This window comes from Aspergillus vadensis (assembly GCF_003184925.1).
Source record: "Aspergillus vadensis CBS 113365 unplaced genomic scaffold BO88scaffold_2, whole genome shotgun sequence".
In the NCBI taxonomy this organism is placed as follows: domain Eukaryota; kingdom Fungi; phylum Ascomycota; class Eurotiomycetes; order Eurotiales; family Aspergillaceae; genus Aspergillus; species Aspergillus vadensis.
The window spans coordinates 451,213-478,422 of NW_020292040.1; the positions used below are offsets into that span (position 1 = coordinate 451,213).

Below are 27,210 nucleotides of genomic sequence, written 5' to 3' on the forward strand. Positions count from 1 at the left end.
TTAAGCAAAATGAGGTATCTTCTTTGCAGACATTATGTTCTCAAGTCCCAGTAACTTGTGCAAGCAAGGTATCAGTTGAACAAGATATCAGAACAAATATACAACCACTAAACCTAAACCCAGCCAGCCAGCCGGCTACAAACACCAACAGAAAGTAACTAGTAGAGTAAGACAATAGGGATCACTCCACAATCTCAAACTTCACATCCCTCTCCACTCCAAACGTCTCCTTCCAATCATCCCACAACTTCGTCAACTCCTGCACGTACGTCTCATGCAACTTATCAACATACTTCTCATCCATATCCCACCTCTGCTGCACAACCTCAATCGGCTTGCCGACAACAACATTGAGTGGCTTCCTATGCGGACAAAACAACCCAAACCTGCCCTTCGAAAACGCAACCTTGTGACCGACCGCGAACTCCCACGCTCGCGCCACCAACCCCAGTGCCGACGACGACTTCGTATCAATCAAATCGAACAGCTCATTCTCTCCGAACGCAATAACAGGGACTAGATCCGCCCCTGTCTCGACCGCGACGCGGACGAAGCCCTTGCGGATCTTGATTACAACCCCCATAGTGCCCGGCTTGGCAATGTTATACTCGCGGCTCCCGCCGACGGTGATGGCGATGGAGCGGCCCATGCCTCGCTCGTCATGTCCACCGCGAGTGAGGTGCTTGATGCATGAGGTGCGGGAGACGCCGCTTGCCCCTGTCGCGAGGAGGTATTCGCGCAGGAAGGGTTGGTAGAAGAAGCCGTCTTTGACGAGCAAAGTATTGGTTAGTCCTGGGAAGAGGGAGGAGAAGCCGACGCTGTCAGCGGCGAAGGAGCCAAATGCCCCGCGCAGGGCAACGCCGTGCGGGTGGTAGCCGAAGATGTATTTTCTTCTGGGAGATAGAGGAGCGGAGCGGTAAAGAGTGAGAGGGAAGTAAGAGGCGAAGGCCTTCCACACAAAGGATGTGCGGAATGCGTCGTTGCGGTAGGGCAAGGTACCGGATTTGTGGGCCTTGGCGAAGTATTTGATGTAGAGGATGTAGAGGAGGACGACTAGGCGGAGACGGGGAACCAGGAGGAGAGAGTAGCCCAGTAAAGGGAGGTGGAACCAGGCGGTGCAGAGGAGTGTCATGAGGATGGATTCGGTCATGTCGGTTAGGAACGGTCTGTTGGTTGGTTAGATAAGATCTTATAGCGTTGTGGGGGTGGGAGAAGGGAAGGAAGGGGACTTACTTGGATGCGCCTTTGCCTTCGGTCTTGGGCATCTGCGCAGTTTGGAGGGTCTGGCCTGCACGGTTCGTGATCTCGTACAATCGTGGCTGATTCTCTGGGCCGGCTTCGGGGATGTGAATCGCTGTCGCCTTCTCCGGGTTACGTGCCAACTCTGCAATCTTCTCTGCAGCGGCGACACGACCTTCTTTCTTACAGAGCTTGGCAATTTCGGTTGCCTTTTCCTTGTAAGAGCGGTTGCTCATCACCTTCAGCAGTCCTTTGCTCAACTCTTTGGCGCTGATGTTGGGAGCCCGGCTCTTGTTGCCGTAGACTCCAATGCCTAGCCATTCCGCCCGAGCGGCGTTCTCATAGCAGTCTTGCCAAGCTGGAAGGACGATGTGGGGAACGCCATTTCTGAGGAAGTTAGGATACAGCTCAGAATACAAATTTGAGGGGCAACTTACTGAATAGCTTCGTACCACGAGTTAGCACCGCCGTGGTGGACAGAGCAGACAATCTGGCCCGTCTGCAACATGGCCATAGGCTCCACCTCGAACCATGGGCGGATCAGCACACTTCCCTCGTCGGTCTCCTTTTTGAGAGGCTCGATGGAGCGGCTGTAAATGTCATCTTCATCATGTGGATGCTTGGGCAACTTCCACAGGATCTGCACCTTCTCGCCCTTCCAAGCGTTGAGAAATCCCTTCAGGCCAGTTGCAATTTCCTCAGCAACCTTGGGATCAGGTGCATACAAGGTTCCGAGATTGACGAGGATAGTTGGGGCCTGCTTCAGCCACTTGTGCATCTGAGGATCCTGCTTCTCGACAGAAGCGGTGGGAAGCAGGATTGGCCCAGCCGGGAGGATATTCTCAGGCATCTTGCTGAATGGCCAATCCAGCTCTTTTAGGCCTGGAGAGATGTGGTATCTATCCGGACGCCAGGCATCGGCAAACGGAAAGCGACCGTGAATCTTGTGCTTGATGCGCCATTCACGAATCTCCCGACGTCGTCCACTGCCATGGTACATCTTGGCCGTCTTGAGGACAGCCATGATGTTGAGCGGGATGAGATGCCAGGGGATGGGGTAGGGGAAGCCAGTTCCAGGTCTGTTATATTAGCAACTGACTAATCATACAGAGGGAAGATACTCACAGAGGGTATTTCCATAGAGCAGCCGAGTTGGGTTGCATCCCGAGCACAATGTGACTCAGGGAGGTTGTATTAATCAGGATGGCTGTATGGCCCGTGTTGTAGGCAGCATCTCTGCCTTGAAGGAAGAAGAAGTCAATTGCAATCGTCGATGGCTTGACCTCGTGGATGATCTCGACGCAACTCTCATAGATGTCAACATATTCCTCCTCCGTCCAACCCCAGATGTCTTCACACAGAGACTGGAAGCCAAGGACAGCACCATGGTAGCCCGGGGGGTGAAAGGCACCACGCTTGCCTGTGCGGATGAAGACATCGGTGTTGGAGGGACCCCTTACAGGGTGGAAATGAATACGCGACCGGAAGGACTCGTCATAAGCAGGTGCGTTGTCTGCCAGAAGTTTCTCCACCCGGCGCTCAAGGACCGGGAATGAGCCAATATGGACTTCAACGTCTCCTTGGACGAGGAGCTCGTGCGTGATTGCCAGGATGATGTTCGTTTGACCATGTTCACTGTTGGCCAGAAAGAGGACTTTGGTAGGTTGTTTGGGCATGGTAGAAAAAGGAAGTATGCTCAATGCCAGCCCCGCTGGTTGAGCAGTCAATTATAAGAAAAGAAAGATTCAAGGTTCAATGATTGAGAGAAGCTTCGAAAAGAGGTTGAACGAATGACAAGAGGCGGACTGTTGGACGAAACCGCAGTGAAACAGATGGACCCTGACACTACTTAAGGCACATTCAGGGTCCGCCACAAGGACCCTTTTAAACTCGTGTTCTTGTGATACGTGCTGACTCCGCATTGTTTGTGGTTAATTGAGATAGGAGGTGCTTGGCGGAGGAGTTGAGAATTCACCCAAAATTGAGGAGATTGGGAAGGGCGCCGGCGGAGTTTCAAGCAACGCGACCACAAATCTGGGGGTTTAGCTCCAACCCTAAACCCATCAGAACATCCCCCCTCCATCCATGGTTCCACGTCGCATCAGGATCGACATGGAGGGCCACACACTCCCACAGGATCACCTGGTTCGATCAAGCCTCAGATCATCCTCAGATAACGGCGACTTCCCGAGGAATTACCGTGAATGGAACCTAATCCGACAAGGTTAAATGAGGTAAACTAAAAACACTGGCGGAGTTCCCAACCATCCATCGGCTGACCCCTGTTGTTCTGCATGCCGGTCACAGCATTGGAGACTGGAAGATGTCGAAGGAAGATGGAGAAAGGAGAACCAGAGCGGATCCCAACAAACAGTTGCCCTCATCCTCCGCATGGCGATGGTCGGCCAGATCATAAATAGACCAAGTCTGAACTCTCCTGCTGCTGCTGTTTGACCAGATCCAACTTTCACTCTCTCGTTTCACTCGTCAAAATGGTGTTTGCGATGGCCTTGCCTTCGGGCCAAATGCCCGAGATTAACCCTAGCAACCTGTCCCTGCCGGTCATGGCGGTTGTCATTGTATGTCCTGCATTAACCTGGTGGTAGAGTGTTGGCTAATTGTCAGGTCCCTTGGATCTTTATTCTTTTGATCAAATTCCTTCCACAGGGTCCTACCATCAAGGGTGTCCCGGGCTCTTTCCTCGATCTTTTCTGCTGTGGTGTAGGTAGCCTATCTTTACTGGACCTATCTCTCCCTCTAACAACATACAGATTGCTACCAAGCTCAACTTTGTCACTGGACGGAGTGCACACTACTTCAACTCCCTCCATGTCTCATACGGTATGTTCATCTTGGCGATACATTCTAATAGCTACTGACCCGATCAGGAAAAATTGTCAGGTTCGCTCCAGGACAAGCCACCACCAACACCATCAAAGGCCTTCGCAACATCTACGGTGCCGGATCTGGCAAAGGCAGCACCTTCCTCAAGACCGGCTTCTACAAGGGCATCTCTCGCCGCAACATTTTCACGGCCAGCGACCCGGTCTACCATGCTTCCGTTCGAAAGCTGTTCAACCCTTCCATGACTCCCAACAGCATGCAAGCTCATGCAAACGTGGTTCTGGAGTGTACCTCGCGCCTCCACGATGTCATCAATGCCACTCTTAAGACCACCGACACCATCAGTCTCAACCGGTTGCTTTATTGCCACTCCGTAGACACCGTCTCCGAAGTGCTCCTCGGCAAGTCCTTGGGCTGTTTGAAGCGAGGCAAGCCGTACTTCTGGACCGAGCAGCTCAGCCGCATTTTCTTCTGGGCCACGATCCGTGATCAGTTTGCTGGGTCTGGAGTCCCCACTATGAGCAAGATGATGCTACGCTACTTGATCCGGAAGGGTGTCCGCTCTCGTGCAGAACAGGCTCGGATGCGACTCATTAACGAGTAAGCGGATTCCCACCATAGCGTGTTTGACACAAACGCTAATGCATGTTATAGGCAATTGACTGCGTCCCACACCCGTCGCGACATCATGGTCGAAGTGATGGAGAGAGCCGCCACCAGTGACCTGCCAGTGGATGAAATTGCCGAGAATTTCTCGGCCATCATGCTGGCTGGCTTTCACACCACTCAAAACGCTCTCTGTGCGACTATCTACTTTGTTCTGACACACCCTGAGGCCCATGCCAAGCTGATTAGCGAATTGCAAGCGGCGTTCGCCTCCCCTGAAGATGTCTCTGGAGATGTCGCCGCGAGCCTACCGTATCTGAATGCCATCATCACGGAGTCCCTCCGTCTGTACCCACCAGTGCCACTTGGAGGCCCGCGCGTCTCACCGGGAGCCTATGTTGACGGGACTTACATTCCAGCCGGGGTAAGTGGCCTGACATGACCTGCTTGAAAATTGAGTTTGCTAACCAGCCAATCCGTCACAGACCGAAATTTGCACATCCCTGTTTGCGCTACATCACAATCCGGAATACTTCAACGAACCATATGAGTTTATTCCTGAGCGGTGGACAGACCCCGAATCCACCGACAAGAAGGAGGCAGTTCAGCCCTTCTTGGTGGGAAGCCGGTCCTGCGTTGCCAAGTACTTCGCGAAACAGATGATGCAACTTACTTTAGCGTCATTCTTCATGGAATACGAGGCAGAGTACATTGGTCCTGTCAAGGACTGGCAGCGGGAGAGTCGCTGCTACGCCTTCTGGGAGGTGCCCGATTTGAAGCTGAAGCTCCGGAAGCGAGAGGCTATCTAATGACCCCCAATTTAATTCTTTCTTTCACGAAAATTCCCTTTACCTTGACAAGTTTCTTTCTTCTCATTTCTTTAACCTTTTCTCTTCACCTACTTTCTTTCATTTACGCTTTGTGGATTTAAAGATTTGATGCTATACCCAGATTAAAGTTTTGGTGCAACACCATAGTTTCCAATATAACATTAAGGACGAAAAATATTTAAAGTTTTCATCCGAGGAATTTGATCCATCAAACCGAGGCTTCTTACAGGAAACTTAAGGTAGTTAGCTAAGCTAGTGTAGAAAACGTGCTAAGACCAACCTAAACAGGGTCCAATGGCATCTGCCAGTCAACGACTTCAAACGGCGGCGCGGGACCCAAATTTGAGTCAACTCCCACCGGTCCTCACCCAACCCCAGTTTGAACAAGATGCGCCCGAACCCACACCCCGAAACAAGCACACATACCCGTAGCCAAGGCCGGTAAAATGTCGGAGGGGTTGTAATATCCGACATACGGATCCGCGGCTGAAAGGGTTGAGGTTTCAGGCATGAGTGCAGCAACACATGGTTATCTCGCAGCCCTAATATTGGGTTTCTGGCCTTGTGCCTGACGATCCCGTTCGGCTTGAAACGCTGGTTTCCACACGGGCCATGTCCCCGGTTAACCCATCTTTGGTCTTCTGATAATTAGAGTTCCTGCAAGTTTACTACGAACTCGTGCGCCGATGGATGGGTAGAATGCGAATAAGGATGGTCGGGATCTGCTGGGGATCCGTGGGATTCGCTGCAGTTCACCTCGGGCTGTGTTTACCATTTCTGAGGTTTCAAGTATAGGGGTTTTCTACTTCCTTGTTTCTGGATTTCTTAGAGATTCTATGACTTGTTTCTGTTCATGTGACGGATAGATTAGATCCGGTCTCTGTCCGATTGACATTGAACTGGGCATTTCTGTTGGGCTGCGACTCGTCTGATCGTTGTGTCATCTCTTTCTGTTGTTCTGTTGCTTTTCTTGCTACAATACACTAATAGTAATGTCCACTTGATGGCGCATGCTGGTAGTCACCATCTGTCGACATCATGAAGTGGAAGGAGGATATCTGCTTGGAAGAACTTCCTAAGGTGAGTGTTACTATACCCATACAGTCTGAAACCCTCTGTACAACTGACACATGCCATAATAGTCTCCGGGCACAGATAGCACTGCCATCTCTCTCTCCGACGTCGAGAAGGATATCCTTGACAAGCAGGTGAATGCGCCCGCATCTGAGCCTGGCTTCTTTGGCATCTACCGATATGCCAGTCGCTTGGACATATTCCTCATTATCCTCAGCTCGGTCGCATCTGTAGCAGGAGGGGCTGCTCTGCCGTTGTTCACCGTGAGTACGTCCGTTCTCTATCTTCAGCAATGTCTTAACCATCATAGGTCCTTTTCGGCAACCTCACCTCAACCTTCCAAGACATCGTCGCAGGCACTATCACCTACGAGCACTTCCATAACGAGCTCAATCGATATGTTGTCTACTTTATCTACCTCGCTGTCGCCGAGTTCCTGACGATCTACATTGCGACCGCTGGCTTCATCTACACCGGTGACCATGTCGTCCAGCGCATCCGCGTGGAATACCTGCGCGCCATTCTGCGTCAGAACATTGCTTTCTTTGATAACCTGGGAGCAGGCGAAATCACTACCCGCATCACGGCAGACACAAACCTGATTCAGGATGGAATCTCCGAGAAAGTCGGCCTGGCGCTGACTGGGTTATCCACCTTTGCTACGGCATTCATCATCGCCTACATCAAGTTCTGGAAGTTGGCCTTGATCTGTAGTTCCACCCTTATTGCCCTGCTGGTTATCATGGGCGGAGGGTCCATGTTCACCATGGTGTATAGCAAGAGATCGCTTGACTGCCAGGGTCGTTGCGGTAGTTTTGCAGAGGATATTCTTGACTCTGTGAGGACGGTCGTTGCCTTTGATGCTCAGAATGTGCTGGCTGCCAAGTACGATGCCCATTTGCTTGAGTCTGAGGGGCCTGCCAGAAAAGCGCAGATTACCTTTGCCATTATGGTGGGTGCCTTGCTCTCCTGCATCCATCTGAATTACGGGTTGGGTTTCTGGCGCGGAAGTATCTTCCTCGTGCATGGAGATAGTGGTGTCCAGGCAGGTGATATTCTCACCATCCTCATGTCCATTATGCTGGGCTCGTACCATTTGGGTAACGTTGCTCCGAACACCCAGGCCATCTCGAATGGTGTGGCTGCAGCATCCAAGCTGTACAGTACCATCGACAGGCCGTCACCCCTGGATGCGTCGTCGGATCAGGGTTTGAAGCTCGGCCACATCAAGGGCAACATTGTGTTGCAGAATATCAGACACGTGTACCCGTCGCGGCCCGAGGTCATTGTCGCCAACGATCTGAGTGTCTACATCCCAGCCGGGAAGACTACAGCATTCGTTGGACCCTCGGGATCCGGCAAGAGTACAGTTATCGGACTGATCGAGCGGTTCTACAATCCCGTCGCTGGACGAATTACCCTCGACGGACATGACCTGCAGACCTTGAACCTGCGCTGGCTCAGACAACAAGTCTCTCTGGTATCTCAAGAGCCTCGACTCTTCTCCGCCAGTATCTACGAGAACATCAAATTCGGGCTGATCGGGTCCGACTTCGAGAATGAAACCGAGGCACAGATTACCAAGAGGATCCACGATGCTGCTCGCATGGCCAATGCACACGACTTCATCATGGCACTTCCCAACCGCTACGACACAAATATCGGGTCCTTCTCGCTGTCTGGTGGCCAGAAGCAGCGGATTGCTATCGCACGAGCGATCGTCAAGGATCCTCGTCTGCTGCTGCTCGACGAAGCGACTTCAGCGCTGGACGCTAAGTCGGAGGAGATCGTGCAATCAGCGCTAGACAAGGCCACCAAGGGCCGTACGACCATTGTCATTGCCCATCGCCTCTCCACGATCAAAGAGGCACATAACATCGTAGTCCTCGTCAACGGCCACATCGTCGAGCAAGGACTACATGGAGAGCTGATGGACCGGAGAGGCGTCTACTGCGACATGGTCGAAGCCCAGCAGATCAAACAGCGGGACAAGAAGCGGCACGAGTCGATGACATTCTTCTTCGAGGACGACTACGCCACCTATCCCATGGATGATCAAGACATCCTAAGCGATGATGGCTCGTTAGTCGGGCTCAAGTCCGGCAGCAAAAACCGACGACCTCGCAGCCGAATGTCCATGTTCATCCCACCGCTGCCGACAAAAGTCAAACAGACCTTCTCTCTGTGGTCGCTATTCAAATTTCTAGCATCATTCAACCGTCCCGAGTGGCCAATCATGTCCCTGGGTCTTGCTGCCTCCATCGTCGCGGGAGGCATTCAGCCCTCTCAAGCCGTCCTCTTCTCCAAAGCCGTCAGCACTCTCAGTCTCCCACCCTTTGAATACCAAAAATTACGCCATGACGCCAATTTTTGGTCCCTGATGTTCCTCATGATGGGCATGATCACCCTCTGCATCTACAGCCTTCAGGGGACCCTCTTCGCCTACAGCTCCGAGCGCATGATTTACCGCGCGCGCAGCCAAGCCTTCCGGGTAATGCTTAACAAAGACATTTCCTTCTTCGACCGCGAAGAAAACACCACCGGTGCCCTAACCTCCACACTCGGTGCTGAAACCAAGCAACTAGCCGGAATTAGCGGCGTCACACTAGGAACCATCCTCATCGTCTCCGTCAACCTGGCCGCCTCCCTGGTTGTGGCCCTAGCAATGGGTTGGAAACTCGCCCTGGTTTGCATCTCTGCTGTCCCAGTACTCCTCGCCTGCGGTTTCATCCGCGTCTGGATGCTCGACAGAATCCAGCGTCGCGCTAAAACGGCGTACCAAAAATCAGCCAGTTCCGCTTGTGAAGCAGCTTCCGCTATCCGCACGGTCGCTTCTTTGACTATGGAACCGGAGGTGCTGCAATCCTACGAATCGCAGCTCCATAAACAGCTGCGAAGCGACATCTTCCCCATAATCAAGTCCTCTGCTCTGTATGCTAGCTCTCAGGCCCTACCATTCCTGTGTATGGCGCTAGGATTCTGGTATGGAGGGTCCCTACTTGGCAAGGGCGAGTATTCCTTGTTCCAATTCTACGTCTGCTTCAGCGAAGTCATCTTCGGCGCGCAGGCCGCAGGGACGATCTTCTCTCACGCCCCGGATATGGGCAAGGCCAAGAACGCTGCTGTAGAGTTTAAGAAACTCTTCCGCAACAACAACCCCACTACTTCTGCGATAAACAGCTATCGATATGGCCCCCCTGTCCACGTTGCTACCATGCAGGGAGAAGTTGAGTTCCGCGAAGTGTCATTCCGGTATCCCACGCGTCTGGAACAGCCTGTTCTGCGCCACTTGAATCTCACCGTCAAGCCAGGACAATATGTCGCTCTGGTGGGGTCGAGTGGTAGTGGCAAAAGTACTATTGTTGCCCTGTTGGAACGATTCTATGAAGCACAGGTGGGCGAAATTTACATTGACGGGCGGAACATCAATGCGTTGGACAAGAAGTCGTATCGCAGTCATTTGGCGCTGGTCAGTCAGGAACCGTCGCTGTTCCATGGTACCATCCGGGAGAATATTCTCCTTGGTTGTACGGATAAGGAGCACGTTTCGGAGGATATGGTGGTCAAGGCGTGCAGAGATGCAAACATATATGACTTTATCATGTCGTTGCCGTAAGTCTCCCTTTCACTTTCTTTACGCTATGTGCGATTACTGATGAAGAAACAGACAAGGCTTCGACACCCTTGTTGGCAACAAGGGAGGCATGTTGTCAGGTGGGCAGAAACAGCGTATCGCCATTGCGAGAGCGTTGATCCGTAACCCCCGCATATTGTTGCTGGATGAGGCGACTTCCGCGCTGGATTCCGAGTCGGAGAAGGTGGTGCAGGCTGCGCTGGACGCGGCTGCAAAGGGGAGAACCACAATTGCGGTGGCGCATCGTTTGAGTACGATTCAGCGGGCAGACATGATATATTTCTTGGAGCAGGGAGAGGTAATTGAGTGTGGGACACATAAGGAGTTGTTGAGGCGCAGGGGACGGTATTATGAGATGGTCAATTTGCAGACTTTGAGGTGATTATGCCAGCGACTTGGTGGATTTTAATGGGATATGCGATGGCGTCAATGGTAATGTATATTATGGTGGGCAGTAATGGATCTTTTTCGAACTGTACATATTTTAAGGTGGAGTAGCATTTCGAATGGCGATTTATCCTCGGCGATAACTATCGGAGATAAGATAAGAATCGTCTCACACTAAACCATATCCATACAGGTGTTAACTGCATCAGGCTAGTGCGGGGTGCTTACCTCATCCACCCAAATGAGCCCAACTTTTTTGAATCAATAATTGCATCCAAATCCCCCCGCAACTTCCCCCTCCATCCCCGTGTCTATACCCCCTTTTTCACGCCCACACCTTCACAATGGCTCTCCCCGCCTACAAGACTGCCTTCCTGGAGTCCTGCCTGTCGGCCAATGTGCTGACCTTCGGCACCTTCACCCTGAAGTCGGGTCGCCGTACGCAGCCCTCCAACACCCGCATCATCCAACCTGAAGACATACTGACGGTTCATAGACTCCCCCTACTTCTTCAACGCCGGCATCTTCAACACCGCCTCTCTCCTCTCCGCTCTCTCCACCGCCTATGCCCACACCATCATCACCTTCCTCGCTGAGAACCCCTCCATCCCCAAGCCCGACATCATCTTCGGGTACATCTCCCCTCTCCCCATACCTCTCCCCCCCACCTCACGCACCACTAACAAAGCCATGACAAAAACAGCCCCGCATACAAAGGCATCCCCCTCGCCTGCGCTACTCTCCTCGAACTGAACCGCATCGACCCCGCCACCTGGGGCAGCGTGTCGTACAGCTACAACCGCAAAGAGGCGAAGGATCACGGCGAAGGCGGCAACATTGTCGGCGCCGCTCTGAAGGGCAAGACGGTGCTTGTGATTGACGATGTCATCACTGCCGGTACTGCGATGCGCGAGACCCTAAACCTCGTCGCGAAGGAGGGCGGCAAGGTCGTTGGATTCACTGTTGCTCTGGACCGCTTGGAGAAGATGCCCGGACCTAAGGACGAGAATGGAGTCGAGGACGACAAGCCCAGAATGAGCGCCATGGGCCAGATTCGTAAGGAGTATGGTGTGCCCACGACGAGTATTGTTACTCTGGACGACTTGATCAAGTTGATGCAGGAGAAGGGCAACGATGCCGATATGAAGAGGTTGGAGGAGTATAGGGCTAAGTATCAGGCTAGTGATTAGGGTGGTGTAGGTGATTGGTTGGTGGATTGGGGGGTTATGTTGTGGGCGTAGGAATGAAAATGTGTATGCATAGGGGCCCGGAGAAGTTCGTAAAGACGGTTACGAGATGTCTAATGTCAGAAATGTGAACAAATGACTCTTTGGCGAATAGTCCTTGTTTCTAGCTGGATTAGTACGGAGAGATGCTGGACTTGCCATGAGGCTAGCACAATCGCTGGTGCCCATATTCCCAGGCTTCAAGTGTCCGACGCTCGTTTGGCTAAGGTGGTGGTGCACTAATGGGGACTAATGGGGACTATGTCGGCCTCTATGGCGTGCTGCAGTAGAGCTCGGACTGGCGCACGCACTATGACGCCCTAAGGGGACCGACTACTACTTGGTCACCATGAAAACTCCTGAAAAGGGTGCGCGATTGATTGGCACAGCATTCCCCCTGTAGATCGTTCGAATCGCGCGGTTACTCTGAAAATTGGTCGTGATCAAGAGGACAAAAAAGCTAACCTGATAACTGGCGATTTCTAGCACGGAACATGTCCTTAGCGCAGAAGCATCCAAGTAGATGTGAATCACCCTCATTTACCAGAAAACTATGGAATTGCTCGATATTGAATGTCTGGTAGTCTGAATGATCTTTACCTCTAATTCCTTGCGCGAGCTTCCCGAAACAACTAAGTTTACCATCTACTTCTCAGTACTCCTTATCATACAAGATTTTGAGACCATTGTATTAACATACTGTACAGTTGCATGCAGCTAGGCTTGACAGGGTGCTATACATGGAACGAAGTCCTCTAATAAAATAATCCTGCTGGCCTACATTATCGTTCCGACTGACAACTTCATTTTCATGGGTTCCTACTATTTTCTTTTTGCCCCATCTCTAAATTGTTCTCAAACTTGTAATATAATTCGAAAACCTCATTGAATATTCCATACCTGCACAACTGTGGGCTGGGGCTGCGCTTATGGTTGGGGCGTTGGCTTTGGTAGGGGCTCGTCTGGTTATTACGGGTCCGAATCTTTTGGTCAGGGTTTGAACCAAGGTCTTATAATTTAAGTGTGACATAGCTGTTCCTCTAAGTAGGCATGCACCCACACAATTCTCGTAGTGTTTTGACTATGATGTACTGTTCCATTGACATACTACCATGTCGCATGCGAGAAGCCCGTCTTGTCATGGCGGTAGCTGGGTTTGATAAGTTCAAACATGGGCTAGAGTGTCAGCTGCATGCTATGTTTATGAACTCCTGCTGAAGTTAAGTGGATGGCATTAATTTATTATATATCTGTCACCGACAAGTTGGAGGTAGTTCTGATGTGGTTATAACATAACTATTAAGTACTAGTAGTACTATCTATAATATATTTTACTGGTAAGTATTATCCACTACTAGATACCCTGCTATAAGCCCACTACTCGATCGATCGGCCTACTTTTGTAGGGGCATGTCAACGACAGAATGGTCTCGGCTCGTATTTTGTTCTCCGGTTTCGCCTTTAACCAGTTATCTATCAGAGCTATGCAGGTTATGCCTTGCAGGATTGTTTTCGGAGTTTTCTCGAATCTGACCAGTCATTCTGCCGCTTGTCGGACGGAGTTTTCTCGGTACCGAATCATCTCCGAGATGCCAATTGACGCATTCTGGTTATCAGCCACGTTCTGGAATGCTCGTAACCCGGATTTGCCTGTTGCGCGATTAAGCATCCCGTCCCTTGTTGATTTGATGGTACTGCTGGATTTTTTTTCTCAGCTAGAAGATGACGTGTTTCCAAGCAATAATGTTCCTGCAGTAGAGATTGACTCGGAGCTTCGTGCCGTGCAACATCGGATATGGTCTTACAGCACGTAGATTGCAGTCACTCCATTGATGCACTCGTAATATACCTTGTGTAAAGAAGCTCTCTGCCGTGAAACCACACTTGTGAAGATGCCAGGGTAGTTTAGCTGTGGTGTGACAGGCACAGCTGCGGCTCCTAGATAGACAGATGCAATCTGGATTATCTGGATTATCTGAATTGCCCCTGATTTAGTTGGCCATCTAGTAACCTGAAATGTCTGATTCATGGTAAGTGTTGAAAGGAAGAAAATTTCTCACTTCTGATTATAGCTAACCTGTTTATCAGGTCCATCGGGAACGGCATCAGCCCAATGGCGGCACCGGCGATAGCTCGGCATCGGAGATGGATCGGTGTGTCGTATACTTAGAATCATCAACTCAAGTATATAAAGCCCTACAGGTCCATTATTATATACCATCAGCATCAACTCAACTGCAATAGACTACTCCATCTACACTCTTCTATTTAGACTTAATAATAATTACATCATGTCATCAACACCAGACCCGGCCAACGGCCCATCCCATCCTGCCCTATACAGGACAGAAACGAGGCAATCCCTCGAGAACCGCGGGATATCAGAAAAAGCACCCCCTACTGACTACAACTATCCCGATGTCGGACGAGAAGAAGACCCCGTCTTCCCAGAGGAATACACCGTCGAAACCAACACTGGCCTTGTCCCCGAACGAACCCTCGAACAGATGCGCTCCCGCACATCCTCGCATCACACATCAAGCTCCGACATCGAGAAAGCCAAAGAACCAGCAGAATTCGTCACCTTCACCATAAACGATCCCGAAAATCCCTTCAACTGGTCTCGTACATACCGCTGGTACGTCACAATGATCGCCTCTCTCCTTGTCGTCTGTGTCGCCTACGGCTCCGCCATTGTCACCGGTGGCCTCGGCCTCATCGAAGAGAAGTACCACGTCTCGCTCGAAGTCGCGACCCTCACCTGCTCCATCATGGTCTGTGGATTTGCCGTTGGCCCTCTCCTCTGGTCGCCTCTGTCTGAAATAATTGGCCGCCGTCCCGTCTACATCATCTCTCTCGTCCTCTACACCATCTTCAACATCCCCTGCGCCCTGTCCCCTAACATCGGTGGCCTTCTCGTCTGCCGCTTCCTCTGCGGTGTCTTCTCTAGCTCCGGTCTCTCCCTTGCCGGCGGCACCATTGCCGACATTTGGAACCTCGAAGACCGCGGCATGGCCATCGCCTTCTTCGCCGCGGCCCCCTACTGCGGACCCGTCATCGGTCCCATCGTCTGCGGCTGGATCACCGTCGGCGCCCACCGTCTCGACCTCTTCTTCTGGACCAACATGGCCTTCGCCGGCGCCGTACTGATTCTCGTCGCTCTAATCCCAGAGACCTATGCCCCCGTAATTCTTAAACGCCGCGCTGCCCGTCTCCGCAAGGAAACGGGAAATCCCAACATCATCACAGAGCAGGAGAAGCACAAACTCACCCTGAACGATATCATCCGCACCAGCCTCATTCGCCCCATCACCATGATCCTGACCGAGCCCGTCCTTGATCTTATGTGCATGTACATCGTGCTCATCTACAGCATGCTCTACGCTTTCTTCTTCGCCTACCCAGTCATCTTCGGAAAGTTGTACAACTACAACGACGGCCAGATCGGGCTGATGTTCATTCCCATCCTTATCGGGGCGGGTTTCTCCCTTCTCTTTACACCCCTAGTCGAGAAGCACTTCCACCGCATATGTCTTTCCCGTCCACCCACGCCCGAAGATAGACTCATCGGGGCGCTCATCGGTGCGCCATTCGTGCCTATCTCGCTCTTTATTCTCGGTGCTACTTCGTTCAAGCATATTATTTGGGTCGGGCCGGCCTCATCGGGAATTGCGTTCGGGTTCGGTATGGTGCTGTGCTATTATGCGGTCAATAACTATATCATTGATAGTTATCAGAAGTATGCGGCATCGGCGCTGGCTGCAAAGGTGTTTTTGAGATCGGGTGGAGGTGCGGCCTTCCCGTTGTTTATTACCCAGATGTATGATAGACTGGGATTGCAATGGGCGTCGTGGTTGTTGGCGTTTATCGGGGTCGGGATGGTGTTCATTCCGTATGTGTTCTATCTGTTTGGCGGGAAATTGAGGGGGAAGTTGGGGAGGAAGGAGTAGATTTGGGTATGGAGAGTAGACAAGTATGTGGTGTTAATGATGATAATAGATTATTAGATTTGATATATGGATAGATTAATGTTTTACACCTTCTAATTACAAAGTTATTCCCTCTCTGCTTCGCCTTGTTTTGACCCTTATCTCATATGGTTGTCAGATTCGTTTTCAGCTTTGCGCATGCTTGCTTTTTGGAGTGCCCACCCCGCCTAGTCTTTTCCCCTTGATTCCCCGAGGAACGCCGGTGATTTCGCATCTTCCATTCCTTCTACAGCCTTGTCGACGTGCTGCCTCTAAAAATTGGGCATCCATGCAGATCGAGACACTGCCAAGTTATAAGTGCGCTAATATGAAGCTTAAGCCTTTTCCAAGCTTCCATCGATTGTATTTTATCAGATAGGAGACTTCTGGTGTCACACAGTGTTTTGACCACATTCGGCTTTCCCATTTTCTTTTCTTCAGCACAGACGGTGGCGTAAAGCTTGAGAACTATCGCTAATCATTTCACTGCCGACATGACTTGGTTTACCGGTGCCCGAAACACGTCTGATAAGGGCTGGCATTTTGATGCGGTCAGTCTCTTGGCCGTAATTGGGGAGTCTATTATAGAGAGGCAGAAACGTCTTATAGTGGCATCACCATTCAGTGTCCTTCCTCAACTTTTACCGGCGCCACAAGCCATCTTGAACACGGGTTCGACAACCCAGCTGCCACTGTTCGAGAATGTGTCTGTTACTAGTGTGAATTCGAGAGAACTGAGAATCAATTGGGTTACTTCGCTGGCCTTATTCATCTGGTCGACGAAGTGGAACCATTTGAACTTCGCGTTTATTGCATTCGTCACTCGGAACGCTACTACACTAAAGCCAACCCCGATAGACTGGAAATTTATCATGGACCCACTAGAACGAGGATCGGGCTAAAGTCGCTCTGCCCCATGAATATTCTGACCTTGGCATCTGTTTTCTTGACAATTGGTTTGGCTGCTTGGTCGATTGTCCTCCACGATGGTGTCGGTTTGCTTGCCATAATCACCATGTCGATATCCAGCAGCCTTGCATGTCTTTCGCAGCATTCATATCCAGAACTCGAGAGGGAAGAGAAATACATCAACGAGCAAGAGAAACTTGTTATCAGGACCCGCAATGGTGCTGTTATTGTCGTTCAGTGCACCGAGGATATCGCCGAGGAACTGTATCTCGAGCAAGAACGGTACAGATATACCTTGCAGCCAGACGCAACTCTCTTCAAAGTTCTGATGGGAGCCAGCACCATTCTACTTATGGTCTCTGTGCTTCTTTTCAGCAACTGCGGATGGACAATGCAGACAGCTGTTGCTGTTACTTACATCTTGTTGAATTTGTGTTACTGGGCTGTTCCCGTGTTATTTGATGCGCGACTCTTCTGGGATGTAGCTGCTCTTTATGAAGTGGAGGTGAAGAACCGGAAGTGTAACCATAATATTACGGTCGCACTCTGGAATGCAATTCAGGAAACAGGCCAGGCTGGTTGCGTTCGAATAGCTCACTTATTACCTGATTCGGAAGCATGGGATCATTGGTTGGGGGAGGCGAAGGAGAATATCGAAAATAGATACTGGGATCCTGAGAGGGCAAGGGACCGATTGATGGCAGCGACATCGTCACGTCGACTCCCTAAAAGAGAAGTTGTTTGATAGACTCGTGGAATAATTATACACCATCTGCTATATCACAGGGGAACTTAATATCGTAACAGCTTCTTACTCTCCGACTCAGACTATTTGTGGATTGAGAAGTCTGATTGAGAGCTATAAGCTTGCGGGAATTGAGAATTCCCCCAAAGCCATGATTTCCGCGGGCTCTGCACATCGTATGTTTTACCTTTGGTCATGAAGGGCCACCTCGCGTCATATTTCCAAGTCCCCAGACAAATATATTGACTCAAGTAAAGGCTACAGTATGAGTACTGTCATCGGAGGTGACGCAAGAGCCTACCAAATGGTGTTCGAAAGAGAATGTTATTAGCGATTCCTGCCTGAGAGCAGCAACGCATAATATTCCCCCTACCGGCATTCCTTGTCTTATGAGAGCCTGGTCACGAGCGTGTGCTGCTTCAGCACTATGAAGGGCTACGGCTAAGCTGTGTGTTTTCTTGCAAACCGCTTGCTTATACTACTTCGTCTTATAATACTTCGTTCCAGTGAGTAAGTATCTTTTGATTACCCATGCCGCCATTCGACCAGCTGGACAAAAACATGGGTATTTTCCAGATTTGCAGTGGGAGTTTTGATAATGCTAGTCTGGGGCACCTGTTGGGGAGCTAGCGGCACGTACTTTACTATGCTTTCGCAGCGCCTTGCTGGATTGACCAACTTTCTGTTAGCCCCTGGATGTCTATTATGATTCTTTCTATCGCCTTCTAAGGTACATTCTCCCGTTATGCCAGATCTATAAATCTCGTGGCCGGATTGATTAACAACCCATCTAGGTCACGCATGTTGTATGCACTACTTTCATCATCCCGAATAGGTACTGCCTCCGTGGTCTTTGAAAGATGACTACTGAAGCCGTGTGACAATAATAAGCCGACATTTCTCGCTGCTTCGATTGTATTGACTGTCTCATTGCTCAGTCCTCTAGTCTTATTATTGAAAGTGCCCCAGAATATATCCTCCAATGTGACATAATTGTTGTATCTCATCCAACCGCTCTTGAGATGGACCTTACTTATCAGTTGTTGGTGGGAGTGAAGGTTTAGGCCAAATGGTGCAACCTCTGCTTCGGCCCAATCCACCACCCCAACTAGATTGCATGTGGTTTTGTTCACCATGATATTGCAGACACCAAAATCCCTATGTAATAACACCATGGGGAGAGAAAATATAGCATGTAAAGAGCTGATAAATTTCTGGTTCAAGGAGTGATATTGGTCGGGGAGAGAAATGAGTAGTAACTCAAGCTTACTTTTATATTGATTGTATAGACTGTTGCTGTAGCTTTGATCAACAACTTGTGGTGACTTCCACGAAAGCGCAAAGAACCTAGTACGTCATATAATCAGCAGTCTGGCGGGCAACATGGCGCAGTAGATATATATTGTGACGTCGGCTACTAACTCTTGCGCCATGAAGAAAACTTGACTAAATTCTCGGGGAATTGATTGTTAGGGGCCAGGATAAAATCCAAGTAGCTAATTCCCTGTATTTTATCCATGACATAGATATAAAGGGCCTCTTTTCCCTCCACATCTTCCCCAATCTGTCCCTTAAAGACGACTTTAGGAGCCAAACCTCCATAAATTGTGCGTGCCAAATTTACTGTGTCCATGTTCATACAAGAACGCTTGAGGCGGAATTGAGCGGCAAATTCGTCATTCGGCCCAGAATAGACCGTATAGCTGCATACGCCCTGCACAGCTACCGGAGCGACTTCACCACCCAGCTGTTCTCTTGCAAAGGCATCGCAGGCCATGGTTATTGACTGAATCCACAATGTTATCATTCTACAACTACACGTCCCGCCATATAGGGTTTGGAAGGGATTTAATAAAGTATAAGTTTTACAGAGGTTTTGCGACCCTTCACTTTAATTAGTAATTGTTCAATATCGAGTCTTCGCTTCAGAGGCAAATCTCTTCATGACTGGGTTAGCAGTTTTGACTTCCTTGTTCGTAGGATTAGTTCCGGCCCTGCTAGGTGTTCGAGAGTGCGCATGTGAGCTACGTTGAACAGTACGGGACCATCATAGCCTGCGGTCATGGCAGTTGGTAACGAGATGCTGACGCTGCTAGAATACATGGTGTTTTCTCCGTATCTAACGGCAATGGTATTCTTCAAACCACATATCTCAACAGATGGAGAATGTTAGATGCTTTGCGATGTTGAAGCCATACATCCAACTATAACCATAGAGCTCTCAATGCCCCCGTAAATGCGCACTGACTTGCTCGAACACCCTTCTGCCATTAATATAGCTGGTGAAGAAGTGAAGAACTAAAGCCTGTCCTCATACGGCAATACCAAGTTGTTAATCTAAGCCTTTAGATTGGAGTGATAGAGTAGAAATATTATTTTGACCTTTGGGCTCTCTGCATGAAGAAACCTGTTGGCTAATAGACCTTCCAGAGCTTTGTGTAATTCTTCACTCTTATCTAGGAAGCTTAATTGATATTTTGCGCAAGGTTAAACAAGGATATAATTAGTCCTACCTGTAAGATGTCGCGGACCTCAGCACGTATGATGAGGCTGAAACACTTGCTTCCATTATAGGGAAATTCGCATTCAGTTTTCCACTCCCTGGAGCCCCTATTCGGATCTGTGTTTCTCGACCCTCACGGTAGAGAGGCCAACCGAGAGTTTGACAACATCACTCGGTAACTCATGGCATATATTGAATCTGATCATCCAAGCCATTACCATCACTTGCCAGGGACTCTAAAACGTCTTCTCAATATCTCCGGTAACTTCATAATAATGGCTGTTGCGTGTCGAGATCGAGGGTCTTTATAGCCTCGATATGTGTTCGATCCTGGGCCAAATTCCGCCGTATTGTCTGTCGCGACAAGCGTATTAATTCTATTCTTGATTGCAGTCCTCTTCATCTTCATCTCTTGCATAATTCTCGGCATTCTTCCATTTATGGGTGGCCACAGCCAAGACCCTATACAGGTCCCCAAGGTTGGTACAATAATGAGCGCACTGAGATGCCGCTCTCCGTAATGGATATACGCTCTCAATCATTTCATGTTCCCATGTAGACCTATAAGGGCTTGCCAGTTATAGTAAACCTGCAGCGGCAAGAGCTTGTCCGTAATGTGTAATATGCCGAGCTCCGTAGAACGAAATAATATGTTGTTTTCCCCCGTTTCAGCCATCATCACTAAGGATGCTGTAGGTTCATTTCTTAAGATACCACCTGCTCCTCGTCAATTTCCAGTAATTTGACTGAGATGTTGGGAAGAAATATCACTGTTTTGGCTGCGTTGATTACGGCCCCCAACCATCTATGACGGGAAATTGAAACCGCGCCGATGGAACGGCACAATGAGTTCTATGAATCGGTTACAGGCTCCATCGTGGTGGAAACATCTCGGAAGCTAGATCGAGGCAGGAAAATGCAGAACAGCGAACTGAGTAGCACCAGTGAAGGGCAGAGGGGTCAACAGGATTACCAGATAGCGTAGCCATCCCGGCTCATACTGAAAAAAGGAAATATAAAGCCCAAGGCCAACTTTAGACAGGAATACTCGATTATCAGCCCCTGGCCCAGCGGGGTGTTGCTTCACCCATGCCACCAGCTGTGCCACCTCCTGCATATCAACACCTGGAGAATGTCGTCACCGCGCCCCTGCTTTGCACTCGACGAGTGCCATAATTCGATGACTGGAGACCTCCTCTAATTGGCCTTCAGTATGAGCGACGTATTGCCGCTTACGCTGCGGTGTGCCAAAGTCTGCCGTCAGCTTCCTTCTGCCAGTCGACCACTGGCGCTTAATAGGCTGATCGAGAAGCGCCGCAATAGCGGTTAAGAAGGAGAGGATGGCGGCGTTGATACTGGCTTCTTTAGAACCCTCAAAGCGCGTACCCCTGGCCTGTTCGTAATTCACATGTCCTTGCCAAGTAGCCGCAATAGATACTAGATAGCAAGGAATGGAATAGAGGCCGGTATATCACTTTATAGCAACACTATTAATTGGACATCTAAACCAGTAGTTCTGATATTTCTAGATATATATGATCACATGACTAGCTTTAAGTATTTTATCAAGACCATGTGAACAGGATATTTATTGATACATGGAATGGATGACTTCAACGCATAGCTTTCATCACATGTTATTTGAGGAAGATCCGCAGCAGGCCTTGAGCCTGTTTGTGTTCAGCTATCGGTAGGACCTCAGTCTCTGAGTCTACTATCTCGATGTTCATGTTCGGTTACAGACCTGATAAATTGGGCTGACATTTTTGTGACTGTCCACATTCTAATATATATCTCTGCCAAACGTGCCATCGTTGACAGCAATACCATATAGGAAGTGTCTAAGCAATAGTGCCGAAGACCTCTAGCCGTATACACATGGTTGCTAGGCATATGCGTCGCAGATAGCAAGTGAAGTCAGCATTGTATTGAGGTCTTCTGGCAATCGATGTTATATTTTTTCCCTAGCACACGGATCTTGCTGCGACCAATAAAATGTCGATAAAATTTAATATCAATGATGGAGAAACATCACTGATTGATCGCTTAAGCAGTGGGATATTTGTGGACCGGAAGGAGACTTTATCTCCTTTTGAAATCTTGCCAGTCTACAACCTGTCAGTTCTCAGCAATCCGTTTGCAGCTGCTCTTTCTTGACCATGGGTTGAGTGTATCAGATCTCCAAATTTGTTTGTAATGTTAAAGAAAGGCTTATATGGTTGTCGGCAGCAAACAGGTGGAGTTAGGAATAACCTCAGTCCTCTCCGGCCGCGTTTACCAACACCCGACCAACCAGTATTGTGAGAAGATAAATTGGGGAGTATAGCGTGCATGGGCTTCATCATCATCATCATCCGACGAATCATTTGCAGGTTCTGTCTTGTACTTGCATGTATATCTGTCTGAACGGGTATATAGTTTCTTGGGCTATCCACTTGGAACTGAGGATGCGGTTTCCCTTCGGAGGGTCCTAGCATATTTTTCATACATGAAGAAATATTATTTATTTAGAGGATATGAATAGTAGCAAGATAGGAGAGCAGAAGCAGAGTTATATATTTACACTGAAGAAAGTGAAGGGCTTGCAGCAGTGCATTTTCAGCATCCCCGATCCAGTGCCATTGAGTATATCATTGTGAATATATTGTAGTGCTAGATCATTCATTCGGAAATAGCACTCCTTATTAGGTTGGGTATTCAATGTCTGAGTGACTACGACTTCATCTTCAAAATTCACCCTATAATTTAACCACAAAGAAGTTAGAAGTCCACAACAGACTTTCTACCAACTTCTATAACTAGCCATCACACGACAATGAGGTTCTAGGGATGAGTTGAGCCTCCTATACATCGCCTGCAAAAAGCCGGAAATTCCCGACACCACTCCAATTTTTCAGCCGCAGCGCACAGACAGCCAACTCGTATCCGGACGAAATTTTAAGCCCGATAACGCGCACGTTGGGCAGACCAAGTGCTATATCATAAGAGTTTTCGCCTGACTGCCAACAAAGAAGTCATATGCGCGCGGTGCTCGCAGGAATTTGATCGGGTGAGGTGATGCGAACCAATCGGGAAGAGTACCCACATGGTGCATCCTTATGAGAAACATCCAAGCTGTATAGTCTCGACTAGTTCATTCCCACGGGACAAGACTCGCCAAGCCGATATTAAGTAAATGTTTAGTGCTATCGGCTCGGGTTCAGGCTTGTGATGAAGGGAGTCGGGTTGTTGTTACGGCATCCCGAGGCAGGGCTGATCAGGCAGTGGAGCAACATGAAGCTATCCTAACTTCGGGTGTGCAAGCAAAGCATGTGAAACCGGCAGATTCTGACGTGGTGTGCAACACTTGCCATGTGGTGTCAATGTGGGAAACCATTCAGCCTGATAGCGGATCACACTTTCACTTCAAACGCATGGCATGTCTGTGCTTGGCGACGATGATTGGGTCGTCAGGGGTTACTGGATGATTCCTGATCCTTCGGCTGGAATTGCCAGGTGATGGCAGCATCGGTCGGCCTCGCCGGGGATAAGCCAAGCTGACACAAGACAAGGTAAGCAGACAAGACAGTATTGTAGCTACTGGTAGGGTTACACGTCATGTTGCTGCATGATAAGCATGGGTGGAAAAGACCATGCCCTTTGATCATGTTATTCACCGCTGCAGTTCATAACAAAGAGTCCATTTCAATCTTATTCCACCTGGTGCATAACTTGCACAACCGCGGGAAGGTTATGCGGAATGCCACGTTCTGGAGCCGTATTCCACCGCATTTTCTTTCTCTCGGACCCACCACTGATTCAGCGCCTCCATCTTCAGTTTATTGCCACACATTAAGTGGCTGTTGATATCCCGCTGACTCGCCTGATCAGGGATGCCCTAACAAACTCCAACCAGATTAGCCATCAATCCCAGCGGCTCTGCATCTCACGACAAACGCTTTTTCTTACACATTATTATATCCTGCAAATTATGCATGCCGTTATCTCCGTCCAGACTATTTTAAAAACACCCCATCCGCCATGGCTTTCCCATTTTCCATCTTCACGAATTCCACCCTAGTCTCTCTTTCTTCTTGTGCAGAACCCAACTGCCATCCTCATCATGCCCGACCTCGAGGATCAATCCGAGAAGCCCACTTCTCCAGTCCAGTCCCCCGCATCCAGCACCACTACCATTGCCGCCCTCTACCCCGAAACCGATCTCGACAAGGGCATCATCGGCTGGGACGGTCAAGATGACCCCAACAACCCGCAAAACTTTGCCCCGAAACGCAAATGGATGCTCCTCGCCCTAATGAGCTCCTTTACCTTCATCTCGCCGCTGGCGTCGAGCATGTTCTCCCCCGCTATCAGTTACGTGGCCGCCGACTTTGGCGTCACCAATGAAACCCTCCTCTCCTTCAGTGTCACCATCTTCCTTCTCGGCTACACAGTACGCACCCCCCTACCCTCCCCACATCATCAACCCCTCCCATACTAACAACCTCAGGTCGGCCCCCTCTTCCTCGCCCCCCTCAGCGAAATCTACGGCCGCCGCATCACTTTGAGCGCCGCAAACTGGTTCTTCGTCGTCTGGCAAATCGGCTGCGCGCTCGCCCCCAACCTCTCCGCCTTGATCGTCTTCCGTCTCTTCGCGGGCATGGGCGGTGTCGGCTGCATCACTCTAGGCGCCGGCGTCATCGCCGACCTCTTCCCCCGGACCCAGCGTGGCATGGCCACCTCCATCTGGGCCATGGGCCCCTTGATCGGCCCCGTCGTCGGCCCCATCGCCGGCGGCTTCATCGGCGAAACCATCGGCTGGCGCTGGGTATTCTGGATCCTGCTCATCGCCAGCGGCACCATCGGCGCCTGCATCGAGCTGCTCAACCGCGAAACCTACGCGCCCGTCCTAATCCGCTGGAAAACAGCCAAGCTCGCACGCGAACTCAACCGTCCCGAACTCCGCAGCGCCTACGACATCTCCCAGGGCACGACACCCCCGACCGTCTCCCAGGCACTAATGCAGGGTCTTCGTCGTCCTATCATCCTCATCTGCAAGAGTCCCATCGTCCTTCTCCTCTCTATCTACATGGCCTTCGTCTATGGCCTCCTCTACCTTTTCTTCACGACCATCACCTCGGTCTTCGAACAGACCTACGGCTTCTCCACCGGTCTCGCGGGCCTCTCCTACCTAGGTATCGGAGTGGGCTTCTTCATCGGCATGACTGCCGTCGCAATGACCAGTGACCGCATGGTCGTCAAACTCACCGCTCGCAACAACGGCGTCTTCCAGCCCGAAATGCGTCTCCCCTTTATGATCATCTTCGCTTGCTTCCTCCCCATCAGCTTCTTCTGGTACGGCTGGTCCGCCAAGTACGAGGTTCAATGGATTGTACCGATCATTGGTATGGCGCCGTTTGGCATTGGCATGTTGGGCATCTATATGCCCATCCAGACGTACGTGATTGATTGCTATCCGGCGTATGCGGCCAGTGCGAATGCGGCGCTCACGGCGACGAGATCGTTGGTCGGTGCCGTGTTACCGCTTGCTGGGCCGAAGCTGTTTAGCAGTTTGGGGCTTGGTTGGGGAAACTCCTTGCTGGGCTTCTTGGCGTTGGCGTTCGTGCCCGTGCCGATTTTGTTTAATCGATATGGGCAGAAGATTCGGGAGAAGTGGGTTGTGAATCTGGATTAATGCCCCTACGGCCACTGGTGCATTTTCGTTGTGTTGTAAAAAGTTTTAGTGGGCATATTTATAGATGGTAGACATACATTTACATACATTAATATGAGATATGAATAGCATAACAGAAGATAATAATAGTACAGAGTGTCTTGAGGATTACCCAATCTCCATCAACACCTCACCCACATCTACCCCCCTAACAACATCCGGCCAAACATCCACAAACTCCCTCGTTATGCCCCACCCCTCCTTACACATGATCATGTTTTTGAAGCGCGTCTTCATGACCAAGTCATTCTTCTCGTCCCTCTCTAGGAGACTCTCTCCCCATGGCCACCTCACCTTCATACAACAGGCCAGGAACCCAAACAAGTCGTCCCTCTGTCGTGAATACACCTCCCACTCGCGGATCAGAGTCACCCTGATCTCAGGCCAGATTAACATATCCAGTGACGCCGGGTGCGGGATACGCAGCTGTTCCTGGACGGGATGCATAAAGGTCGGCAGCTTGGCGAATGTCTCTGAGGTGGGGTTGAAGAGCCATTTGCTGTAGTGGTAGCTGAGCCAGCCGAAGGCGAGACGCTCGGGGTCGCGCAGGGGACGACGGAGGGAGCTGGTGTGGATGGTGTTGGCGAGGGGGTTGGTATTGGTGCCGTAGAGGAGGTCGAGGGGGTGAGGGGAAGGAGGGCAGGAGATGATTATGGATGGGGGGAGGGTGAGCCAGAGAAGGGAGGGGGCGGTGGGGAGGTCTGAGTGCAGAGGCAGTAGGGAGTAGAGAGGTGGTATTGATTCTTCCTTGTTGGTTTGTGGTGGTGGTGGTGGTGGTGGTGATAATGATGATGATGGTTTTGGTGTTGTGGTGTATGACTGGATAGGCGGTAGTGGAAGTTGCGTCGGTGGCTGTGGTTGCAGTAGATGCGATGGGGATGAGGATGAATCTTCCCACGATGTGATCAATGACTTTAGTCCCTCTTGGCGATTTCGTAGGACTTGGTTCTCTCGTTGCAGGCCCTCTATTACTTGTAGGAGATGCTGCGTGCCGCTGTCGTCGTGGTAGCGCTCGCAATGCGCCACTTTGTCTTCTAGCTGCGCGGTGTATTGCTGCTTCTTTGTGCGCAGGGTTTGTTGGGCGCGACGGTCCCGGAGACGCTTTTTTTCCGCTGAGGAGAGGGACATGCGTGCCGATGGTGCTGTAGAAGGACTTTAGTGGGAGTTGAATAGATTCTGGAGATGAGACTAAGCCTGAGATTAAGTTGTGGATTAAAGCCGGAGATAAAGTCGAAGGGACTGTAATGTTGGGGGTGGAGTTATGCACTGCGTCACGGCACAAGCTGTGCATGTCCAGGAGGGACAAAGGTGATTGGCGAGGGCGTGTGGAAATACCATGTATCTGTGGCAATAATCAATCATTTTGGGGCTGGTGATCAAGTTGGCAATAGCCAGCTAAGTCATGTATGTGAATAGTGCTTGCTACTTATAACTTGTGATCTATTGTCAAGACGTAGGGTTGGACATATCTGGGATTTGATCTACGAGAGCTCGAGATTGCGGTTATAGATTGGTGGAAGAGGTGGTCAGCG

General features: G+C 50.2%; 9 protein-coding genes across 9 annotated transcripts; 6 read left to right on the forward strand and 3 right to left on the reverse strand.

The window, feature by feature from the left end:
- Positions 1–181: 181 nt before the first annotated feature.
- BO88DRAFT_467718 (Diacylglycerol acyltransferase family) lies at positions 182–2,915 on the reverse strand (the record flags this gene model as incomplete). Its single annotated transcript, XM_025711535.1, has 4 exons — positions 182–1,166; positions 1,234–1,626; positions 1,677–2,318; positions 2,365–2,915. 4 exons carry the CDS (start codon positions 2,913–2,915, stop codon positions 182–184), a joined length of 2,571 nt encoding a protein of 856 aa, XP_025567127.1.
- Positions 2,916–3,709: 794 nt separating this feature from the next.
- BO88DRAFT_467721 (cytochrome P450) lies at positions 3,710–5,673 on the forward strand. Its single transcript, XM_025711536.1, has 6 exons — positions 3,710–3,818; positions 3,865–3,960; positions 4,011–4,080; positions 4,128–4,683; positions 4,738–5,113; positions 5,175–5,673. Exons 1-6 carry the CDS (start codon positions 3,732–3,734, stop codon positions 5,496–5,498), a joined length of 1,509 nt encoding a protein of 502 aa, XP_025567128.1. The 5' UTR covers positions 3,710–3,731; the 3' UTR covers positions 5,499–5,673.
- Positions 5,674–6,557: 884 nt separating this feature from the next.
- BO88DRAFT_379662 (putative ABC multidrug transporter) lies at positions 6,558–10,709 on the forward strand (the record flags this gene model as incomplete). Its single annotated transcript, XM_025704495.1, has 4 exons — positions 6,558–6,599; positions 6,662–6,856; positions 6,904–10,205; positions 10,261–10,709. 4 exons carry the CDS (start codon positions 6,558–6,560, stop codon positions 10,607–10,609), a joined length of 3,888 nt encoding a protein of 1,295 aa, XP_025567129.1. The 3' UTR covers positions 10,610–10,709.
- A 189-nt stretch (positions 10,710–10,898) lies between these two features.
- On the forward strand, positions 10,899–12,207 carry BO88DRAFT_400967 (orotate phosphoribosyltransferase). Its single transcript, XM_025705721.1, has 3 exons — positions 10,899–11,052; positions 11,111–11,246; positions 11,318–12,207. The coding sequence occupies exons 1-3, from the start codon at positions 10,959–10,961 to the stop codon at positions 11,802–11,804; spliced, it is 717 nt and encodes a 238-aa protein (XP_025567130.1). The 5' UTR covers positions 10,899–10,958; the 3' UTR covers positions 11,805–12,207.
- A 1,863-nt stretch (positions 12,208–14,070) lies between these two features.
- BO88DRAFT_400969 (MFS transporter) lies at positions 14,071–15,863 on the forward strand. Its single transcript, XM_025705722.1, has one exon. The coding sequence runs from the start codon at positions 14,132–14,134 to the stop codon at positions 15,788–15,790; it is 1,659 nt and encodes a 552-aa protein (XP_025567131.1). The 5' UTR covers positions 14,071–14,131; the 3' UTR covers positions 15,791–15,863.
- A 439-nt stretch (positions 15,864–16,302) lies between these two features.
- On the forward strand, positions 16,303–17,462 carry BO88DRAFT_467733 (uncharacterized protein; the record flags this gene model as incomplete). The annotated part of the gene is made up of 2 exons (XM_025711537.1): positions 16,303–16,527; positions 16,548–17,462. The coding sequence occupies 2 exons, from the start codon at positions 16,303–16,305 to the stop codon at positions 17,460–17,462; spliced, it is 1,140 nt and encodes a 379-aa protein (XP_025567132.1).
- A 743-nt stretch (positions 17,463–18,205) lies between these two features.
- BO88DRAFT_421738 (uncharacterized protein) lies at positions 18,206–19,239 on the reverse strand (the record flags this gene model as incomplete). The annotated part of the gene is made up of 2 exons (XM_025708539.1): positions 18,206–18,809; positions 18,905–19,239. The coding sequence occupies 2 exons, from the start codon at positions 19,237–19,239 to the stop codon at positions 18,206–18,208; spliced, it is 939 nt and encodes a 312-aa protein (XP_025567133.1).
- Positions 19,240–23,675: 4,436 nt separating this feature from the next.
- On the forward strand, positions 23,676–25,750 carry BO88DRAFT_440627 (MFS transporter). Its single transcript, XM_025709813.1, has 2 exons — positions 23,676–24,397; positions 24,455–25,750. The coding sequence occupies exons 1-2, from the start codon at positions 24,068–24,070 to the stop codon at positions 25,637–25,639; spliced, it is 1,515 nt and encodes a 504-aa protein (XP_025567134.1). The 5' UTR covers positions 23,676–24,067; the 3' UTR covers positions 25,640–25,750.
- A 36-nt stretch (positions 25,751–25,786) lies between these two features.
- BO88DRAFT_431793 (bZIP transcription factor) lies at positions 25,787–26,843 on the reverse strand (the record flags this gene model as incomplete). Its single annotated transcript, XM_025709317.1, has 1 exon — positions 25,787–26,843. The coding sequence occupies exon 1, from the start codon at positions 26,804–26,806 to the stop codon at positions 25,787–25,789; it is 1,020 nt and encodes a 339-aa protein (XP_025567135.1). The 5' UTR covers positions 26,807–26,843.
- Between the last annotated feature and the right edge of the window lie 367 nt (positions 26,844–27,210).